Here is a 9,356-nt window from a genome sequence, read left to right as displayed (position 1 = left end):
TGAAGGGTACCTACATAGTTCCATTAGTCTGCTGAGCCGTGTTCGGCTCCGATTCAGAATATTGACTAAAGCGCGTTTGTAACAACCGAGAATTCTCTACCAAATTTGGGTAAGAAAACGGCAGAGATTATTTTGTATGCAACTGAACAGTGAATTCTACCGAAAGTGCTTATGTAGGTAACGGTAAAGAATTCACGGCGCATGAATTCTCGAGTAAATTCTGTAGAGAATTCTCGGCTGTTGCAAACGGGCTTAACAAGCAGTAGAGAGAAACGTAAGTTATAGTAAAAATATTAAAATATAAAATAATCAGTGAAACTGAAGCTATTTTTTTCGACTAATGCGAGTGAAAATAATAAATCTGAATCTGAAACCGTAGCTGCGAAAGTGGCAGTAAAAAGAAAAAGCAGCAGCATTTAAGCCAATGCAAGATTGTCGTAGGTACTCATTGAACTAAAGAAAGTTTTAGTTTTAGTTCAATGTAGGTACTATAGTAGCAATACTGACAGAAAGAAATTCTATTATTCTTTCGAAATTCAGGTGGACACAAGTATGTATACAAACGGCGAAAATAATAATTTATATAAATAAGCCAAAATTATACCATGTTTTAATAAAACATAAAAAAGTGTATGTAAAAATTGCGAAACCAGATTCCAATTGGAGTTTCAACAAGATGATAATTGATTATTTCCAATTTACATTTTTCTAGCAAAAAATGTGTGCAATAAATAGAAATAGGTATTTCATGCAAAAATATGTTATCTTTATCACAAACAAACACGTTTTAGGGTCTTATGTAGGTTCATTTAGCGCGTTCGTGGTTAGACAAGATATTTCAAGATTTCTTGACAAGAAATCATGATATTGACATGAAATTTCTTGTCTTGAAATTCTAAAATTCATTCCATTCTTGAAATCAAGACAAGATTTTGAAATTTTCAAGAACTTGGCTACTAGGACTCTAGTGCTAAAGTCTGTTTGTAACAGCCGAAAATTCTCTGGTGAATTCTCTGCAATTCTACCGAAAGTTCGTATGAATTCACGAGTAAATTCTCTAGAGCATTTTTGGCTGTAGGGTAAGGCCCGAGTGGAATAGGGTTCAGCGTGGCGTGTAACCAAAGAGTATCATATCTGATATCTTGATACTTTTTTGAGGTTCAGCAGTTTGCATTACATCTTGAAGATGTTCCAGGAGTACCAAGGTAAATACAAATAAAAAACAAAAATAATTTTATTCATCATTTCAATAATATAAATAAATATGCTAGGATATTCAAAATCAATTTTATTCTTCTAAATTTATCCTTAAAAATAGAGCACTCAATGTTGAACTCTGTGGGTGAAGAAACCGCCATGCGATTCTGGCACTAATTCTAAAAATGATGAATTACAGAGGGATGTCTAAATTATGTTTCTCAATGTATCTTCTACGAGCATTAGCAATAAGCTGTTGCTTCCTTTCCTGAAAGGACTTGCTCCGTTCCTGAGCTGATTTTGAGAAACTGCTGGCTGCTGTATTCAAAGAACTAGATGAAGCAGACACAGTAGGAATCACTATATTGCTGTTAGACGAAGAAATTGATGAGGTTGATGGTAACTGACTTCTTTGACCTTCAGAACTAGGAGTTTCTGGCCGAAAGGTTACTCTGCCTTCCAAGATGTTCGTTATTGTATTGTCAACATTTCTTGTTCGATCTGCAAGAAAGTTTGCCAAAGAAAGATACAAGTAAATTGAGAAGAAATATCAATAACATCCACATCTCTTTGTTCAAGGTGAACCTAATTTGTATTTCATTTCTAAACTTACACAAATCCGAATAAATTGCATCATAAGGAACGTGAGGTAAAACTTCCTTGACTTGCCTTGCCATTCTCCTGATTACAGGAATATTTCCAGGATTCGAGAGGGCTTGCTCTGATCGAATCCTCTTTTGTTCAATTAGTAAACGTTTCTCCAGTTCTATTAGATCTTTTGCTGTATAACTAACGGTTTCTACCTTGAATTAAATATACATATACACAACATGAAATGGAAGTTCCTACTATACAGGGTGTCCCACCGGGAATTTGAAACAATCATTCACAAAACAGATCTGAGGTTGTGCATCGAGCTCCTGAGAAAAAAATGCTGTTTCTTGAAAGCCCTCATTTTTTGAACTTGAAAAATACTCTACATACCATAAAGAAAGCTGTTGAAATGACGTAGAATATGAAAACATATTTTATAATGTAATGATATACAGGATGCTCTATTTGAAATGGGCGAATTGATATCCATTTCCGGTATAACCAAAAGTCATAAATTCTCGAAAATATTTTAAAAAGGAAGGTGCATTTGCCTCATGCCTTTATAAAAAATTTTAAACAATTTCAACATATATTCCTCTGTAAGCTCCTTATGTCCCACTAGACACCCTGCATACATTGATAGGTTCGAAATTATTCATACCATGAAATTAACAATATACACCGTAAAAATAACATATACAAATCGAAAAGAGAATAAAATCTAACTCACTTTTAGGCCAGTAGCAATATTCTGCCTAACTATTTCTGCAAACTCTTCATTAGTAAGATTTTTTTTCTCCAAGACATCCAAAAACCTCAACTTATAGTTTGTTAAAGGTGAGAACATATAGAAAAATAAGTCAACAAGTGGTGAAGATCCTAAAGAACTGATTGATATATCCAAGAGCGGTCTTTCAATTGAGATGCATATTGGTTGCACTTTATTTGTGAGAGAAAATGGGTTTGATTCAAATTTAATTAGTGCTTTCCCATTTGTAACTTGTCCCTCAGGAGAAAAAAACAAAGGTGATTTTTCATGTGATTGAATCAGCATTATATTCTTCTTGAAGGTTTCTGCATTGGAGGTATTTCCAAATTCAAATAGTCCAAGGCTTTTTGAAATAAGTGGTATTAACTTAGGACCATTCTGAAAGACACAGAAATAAATTTATCTCTCCAGAAACGAAAAACTCAATTTCAGCCGATTGGCAAGAAGACATGATACAATCCAAATACTCACAGATATCGCCTTCGTTGCCTGATGTACAACTAAACCATCAAGTAAAGATAGGCTATTACCTATGTATACTTCAACATTTTCTCGCTTCTCAATATTTTCAACCGTTACAGTTATACCTAAGCTTAGACAAGTAATTTTGTTAATAATATTCCTTGAAAATGGAGTGTCAGGTAATAAATATCCCAATAGGAAAACTACTGTGGCTAATAAACATCTCAACAAGTAAAGGATTAGTCCAAGTGGTAGGTAGAATAACAAGCATATGAATTTCCATTCGTTTTCATTCAGCCTGCAGAATATTTCTATTAAAATATGTTCAGAGAAAGTTTAATTCTGCTACCTTTTACGTCTTAGCAGATGTTTAACTTCTATATTTGACATTTTTCTGTTCTAAATTTATGGCATTACGAAAAAGGTCACAAGAGCTTGACAATTTCAATGGCTATATATGAGACTAATTTCAGGTGGAAAATGCAAACAAGAACTAGTCAACATAAAGTAAGTCAAGATAGAGGGGAAACTGAGATGAAAAACTGGACCCCTTATTTAGTTTGTTGAACCACCGCATGGGGTCGCTTCCATCGCCGATTTTACGTTTGTAAACATTTCCATAACCTCATTCTTTTCGTCTTTGTCTGCAGTGAGAAGTGCATCGTGATTCCTAAGTGTTTTTTCTGATAATTGAATAATATGTCGGAAAATAGAAATATTAAAAGCAATAAATTTTGTGTGCCGAACTGTGGTGATAAGACTAGTAGACGTCATCGGTTTCCTGAAGCAGATAATAAACAACCGGAAATTATCAAACTTTGGATGGAAAAAGTTTGTAATCCCTTGTTGACTACTAAAAGTACTGAACAAATACGAAAATCCTATTTTGAGTGAAAGTGTGAATTTATTTTTACATGGATATTAGTGCTTTATGATGAAGGGTTTTCCCAAATTGAATTGAATTGAAAAAATCAGCAAAGTACTGATGAAACGTCGACTAAGTTAAAAAAAAAACAGTGTTTTCCTTCAGTCCTATAACCAATAATTCCCATAGGACATTATAATTATTTCTATTTTATTTTTTACATATTTTCCATTTTATTTTTTACATATATGCCCATACACTTTGATGTATATATTGACATTAGAATCATTTCTATTTTATTTTTTTCCTATCAAGTCCATACACTTTGATGTATATATGGACATTAGAATTATTTCTATTTTATTTTGTACTCATAAACCCATACACTTTGATGTATATTATATGGATATTAGAATTATTTCTATTTTATTTTTTACTTATTAACCCATACACTTTGACGTATATTATATGGACATTAGAATTATTTTTATTTTATTCTTTACATATAAGGCCATACACTGTGATGTATATATGATTTATTTATGAAGAAATATAGTTATATCATTGCCTACATATGTGTTTTTTTTTATTCAAGTCATCAAGCTTCTGAGAACATTGGATTTGAAACAACTCGTACTGGAATGGTAATATAGCATCTTGACATGCTATATTAACTCATTCCAGTACGTTGTTTCAATCCCGAACTTCAAAAATCAAATCGAATGATTTTAAATAGGAAGCATTTCAAATTTTCCCGCTCATTTGTTTCGATTTCCGACCGCTAGAGGGCGCTTTTATTTTCTCGAACCACCGCATGGGGGCGCTGAAACTTGACCCCACTTCTTAGTAGGGGAGTTTCCCTTCTATATCGGTGTGTTCTGTGCTAGTCAACTCGAAGTCCAAAAAAAATAAAAGTCTCAAATATAAAAATGACTTTCACATGAGCAATGTTTTGCCTGTTTTGTCTACTGACCAAAAAATGTTAAAGATAATGGGTTTGTTCCATAATCGATAGAGGAATAAATAGTTCTAAAACCGTATGGAATCTATGAAATTATGAAAATCTTATTTTATGATATCCAATACAACTTCATTTTTCATAAGATGAATATCATTTTACCAAATTTTGTCGAGAAATAATTTTTGACGATTGAACGGAACGTTTCCCGTGTTAGATGTAAATCACCGAACAAGAAAAAATTTAACGCTTGAATGTCAACTCTCTTCTATGTCTGACATTTGGTGTACTGATTTGAGAGCCTTGTGCGTAAACAGTGTTTATTTTTTGAATTTTCTCATAAGAAAAACACTTTTCATTATATAAGTGCCAAATACACTAAAATTATACCAAAAAGACTGTAGTATAATGATGTAAATCCTTGTTTAACGATGGACCCAAGCAAAACTTCAAAACCCAGTCAGGGTAAAATTTCTCTCTTCATGTTTCACTTGGCTGATTACCTACATGCATACATTCTGTTTTCAGCTGCGAATTTGGAAGATGAACCTTATCCAAGTTTGTCAGATTATCACGATTATGAACCGAATCTAGAGTTTGATGATACAGAATTACAACAAAGTCCTGATGATATTGCTCAAAGCAGTGAGTCGAACTTCCTGTCAGAATAACAATAGTTTTGATAAGTTTTATCATACTGAGTTAATTCTAATATTAATTCACTCTATTGACTTCCTATAGAAAGTTCTCAAACTGAATTCCTGAAAGACATGAAAATATTCTCTCAATTCCTATTATTTACTTAGTTTTTTTGTATCTAGATATTATGAAATTTTGGTTGCCGATCTTGTAACTAACTTTTTTATACCGCATTTTGCAGTCACTCTTTGATAATCATATTTATTGTTATATTCTAGTTGAATTCATTGAAATAGAGTCCTGTGAAACATCCCCTGTTGAAGATTTTCCAGAAGAGAATTTTGATGAATTAGTAGAAGCATGTGAAGAAAATTCATATAGTTTAATGTACTGTCCTTCATATCCTGCTGTGGATGATTCTGCTGTTGACAAATATGCTGATATTGCAAAATATGGTATAGTAGATGTCAAAGGGGATGATGCTGTTGGAAGAAAAATAATTGTTGTATATGCTTGCAAATTGCCTCCAGTTAAAGAAATCAATCATAGTCTTCTCTTAAGGTATGTGTTGTTCATTATAGAATTAAAAGAATTCCAAAATAGTCCTTTATAAATGGGTGGATATGAAAATTGAATCATATCATTTGAAGATTAATGGAAATAACAACATATCTGATAATTGAGTCAAGCTTAAATGATACATACATCTGATTAGGTGAAATACCAATCTCTAAGCCTTAGATATTTATATATAAACTTATATTTGTATGTTTAATATTTCAGTTACTTAATTTATACATTGGATCAATATGTGGAACAAGATTACAGTTTAATTTATTTCCATTATGGGCTCTGCAGTAAAAATAAGCCATCACTTAGTTGGATAGTCCAGGTTTACAAAGCATTTGATAGAAAGTATAAGAAGAATCTCAAGGCATTATATTTAGTACACCCAACAAATTTTTTGAAAATTGTTTCTCAATTATTCCGGCCATTAATATCAGCTAAATTTGGAAGGAAATTGAATTATATTAATACGTTAGCGGAACTCAATGAAGAGATACCCTTAGATAAATTGGACATTCCACAGGAAATCAAAGAGTAAGTGGATGTTTAATCTGCCTTATAAAAAAACATCATTATTCTAATTTCAAGGCATGATAGAAAATTAGGAGGAATAGGGGATCTTACTTCAGCGTTGGATAATTTGAATGTTGTTCCTAGTCTACCAACTCAACAATTTGGTATATCCCTTTCTGATATCAAGAAAAACTATGGTTTGGTTATCGCTCCCGTTGTTAGACAATGCATCGAATTCTTGGACCAACCTGATGGTACAAACTTGAAATCTTTGATTTAATCCCTCTTAACTAATGTTAATTTTAAGCTCTTGAAACTGAGGGCTTGTTCAGGAGATCAGCGAATGGTGTGAAAGTGAAGCATTTGAAAGATCTGGCCAACTTGGGAAAACCCCTAAACTTTGAGGATCCCCATGAAGCAGCCGTATTGTTGAAAACTTTTCTTCGAGAACTGAAAGAACCACTCTTAACTTATGAGTTGTACGATGAAGTTATGCAATTCCAATGTGAGTTTCAATATTTCTTTAGAAATCAAAAGAAGTTATCTTCCATTAAACTTATTTGTTAATTTGAAATAATTACTAAAGAACTGTTTATGACAGAAATGTATCAAAGTTGATCAGTTTGTTACGTTCATTTAATACATAGAAGGAAAGAGGATTTAATCGCACTTAAAAAAGTACACTTTCATTCATGCATAATTATTTATTAATGGAACATCCTTGAAAACTAACTTTGAATACCTAGAGCGTAATTATTAATAGTTACATAAAATATTGAGTCAAGAAAGAATGTTATAGAAATCCAATTAGGAGAAGTATCTCATTCATTATTTAAAAGTTGGATGGATGAAAATATTCAGAGTATGTAAAAAATTAATATGGATTATAACACCATTCAGTCAATTAGTAAAATGAAATCGTCAAATATCATTATCATTAATGTGTTGATTTAATTTGAGTAAATTTTATTAATATTTTCATTTTTCAGGCTGGAATAAAGATGAGGTCCTGAAACAGGTACAAGTTTTAATCATGGAAAAATTACCTGAAGATAATTACATTGTCCTAAAATACATCATTAGTTTTTTATCAAGAGTGAGTATTCAATGTTCTGTAAAAAAACTGTGTATATTTCTTATGAACCAATAGTGAATCTGTGAATTTGAAATAATTAATTTCATTTTAATCAACACACCTGCAATATTCATAAATTATGAAACGCTGTCATGTTCAATTATGGTAATTCTTTTCAGGTGATGGAACGTCAAGATTTAAATAAGATGAACGCACAAAATTTGGCAGTCGTATTTGGTCCGAATTTAGTGTGGTCCGATAATGTTTCGATGTCTCTGGTGGCCATTGGGCCTATAAATATGTTTACCCAGTTTTTACTTCAGCAGCATAACAAAATTTTCATGATTTAAGCCTGAAAATATGATATGATGCTCTGTGATGTTAATTTGCATTTGTAATATTGTGTTGATATAAAAAAATTATATATTTCCGGAGTATGTGTATATCAAACAATTGTTTATTTTATACTATTTGTTCGTTTGTATTTATGTAATTGGGATCAAAACTTATGTTCTATGTGAGGTTTTCACGTCAATCATCGAATCACTAAGATGTAATTCATCATTCCAAAGAATCATATTTTTGATAGTACAGCAAACTAGTTTTATTTATAGAAATTATGCTTGCATATCTATGTTTTATCACTTATTTTCTTATTTGTTTTATGTTTTCGTTGTTAATGATATCCCTTATTGAAACGAATTAACTGACTGAAATATGTAATAACATTATCACTAATAAGTCAAAGAGTCAACAGGAATAGCTAAAGTCTGACTTTAACGCATAAAGGATGGTTAGTGAACAAGAATTTATGAGAAAAATATACTCTATCGTAAACTTACCGACTACAGATATTCCTGTTATACATGTTTCCAATTTATAAGTGGGCAGATCATCATTTATGATGTAGATCTTGTAGAAACTAACAATTTTTTTCGAATAGAAAAAATTAATAAATCATTAGATTGATTAGTCTGTTCACTTATAATTGGAAAATACTTAAATATTAATATAATACTAAAAACATATATCAATACCTCGTAGTTTTTTGTTATACTGGAAAAATAGAATAAATATATGAATGTTAATAAATTTGCAAAATATATTTGAACAAATTATCCAAATCCCAGAGAAATATTTAATGTAACGTTGAGGATGATTAGGGGCAGGAGAGACAAAGAAAACAATTCGGACGACGTTTCGACTTCTTTGATGTCTTCATCAGGACATCTAATTTTGCCCTGATGTATCTGAAGTTGTTCATGCGCTGCGCTGCGCCTGAAATCCAAATGCTAAAGTGGGGTAGGTCCTATGTATCTTCCAGATTGTTGACATAATAAATTGCTCAGATTTTGTGACTATGGTTTTATTATAATTAGATTACATAAAATATCACAATAATCAACATTCTTAAAACATTTACGTAATAAATAGCTTGTTAAAATCATTTTATATATGAATAATTCCAAGGCAATATTCAGCAATTTGCGTAAAATATGGAATGTTTCAACTCTGACATATATTCATCTTGAAAGAAAATTTTGATGAAATACAAATATAATTTGGGGGATACCATCAGCATGATAATCCGAATATTTCTGCTGAACGTTTTCTTTGTGAATTTTCGTACACCATACAAACAGAAAATAATAATAGAAAGAGAAAATGAATAGGAAAATCGATAATTGGGTCTACTTGAACTTGAAATTTGATAAAA

General features: G+C 31.5%; 2 protein-coding genes across 3 annotated transcripts; one reads left to right on the top strand and one right to left on the bottom strand.

Annotated features, from left to right (window-relative positions):
* Positions 1–1,218: 1,218 nt before the first annotated feature.
* LOC123313474 (lipid droplet-regulating VLDL assembly factor AUP1-like) lies at positions 1,219–4,901 on the bottom strand. 2 transcript variants are annotated; one of them, XM_044898374.1, is made up of 6 exons: positions 4,771–4,901; positions 3,372–3,516; positions 3,032–3,320; positions 2,522–2,938; positions 1,811–2,000; positions 1,219–1,698 (listed from the first exon to the last, which is right to left on the bottom strand). In XM_044898374.1, exons 2-6 carry the CDS (start codon positions 3,410–3,412, stop codon positions 1,391–1,393), a joined length of 1,245 nt encoding a protein of 414 aa, XP_044754309.1. In that variant the 5' UTR covers positions 3,413–3,516; positions 4,771–4,901; the 3' UTR covers positions 1,219–1,390. The 2 variants fall into 2 exon arrangements, with proteins under 2 accessions (XP_044754309.1, XP_044754318.1); XM_044898383.1 differs by lacking the exon at positions 4,771–4,901 and having other exon boundaries at positions 3,372–3,524.
* Positions 4,902–5,114: 213 nt separating this feature from the next.
* On the top strand, positions 5,115–8,731 carry LOC123313464 (rho GTPase-activating protein 8-like). The gene is made up of 8 exons (XM_044898362.1): positions 5,115–5,310; positions 5,374–5,490; positions 5,763–6,045; positions 6,268–6,585; positions 6,640–6,818; positions 6,872–7,069; positions 7,554–7,660; positions 7,819–8,731. Exons 1-8 carry the CDS (start codon positions 5,277–5,279, stop codon positions 7,987–7,989), a joined length of 1,407 nt encoding a protein of 468 aa, XP_044754297.1. The 5' UTR covers positions 5,115–5,276; the 3' UTR covers positions 7,990–8,731.
* Positions 8,732–9,356: the final 625 nt, after the last annotated feature.

This window comes from Coccinella septempunctata, chromosome 1, assembly GCF_907165205.1.
Source record: "Coccinella septempunctata chromosome 1, icCocSept1.1, whole genome shotgun sequence".
Classification (NCBI taxonomy): domain Eukaryota; kingdom Metazoa; phylum Arthropoda; class Insecta; order Coleoptera; family Coccinellidae; genus Coccinella; species Coccinella septempunctata.
This window is presented reverse-complemented; position numbering and strand designations above follow the sequence as displayed.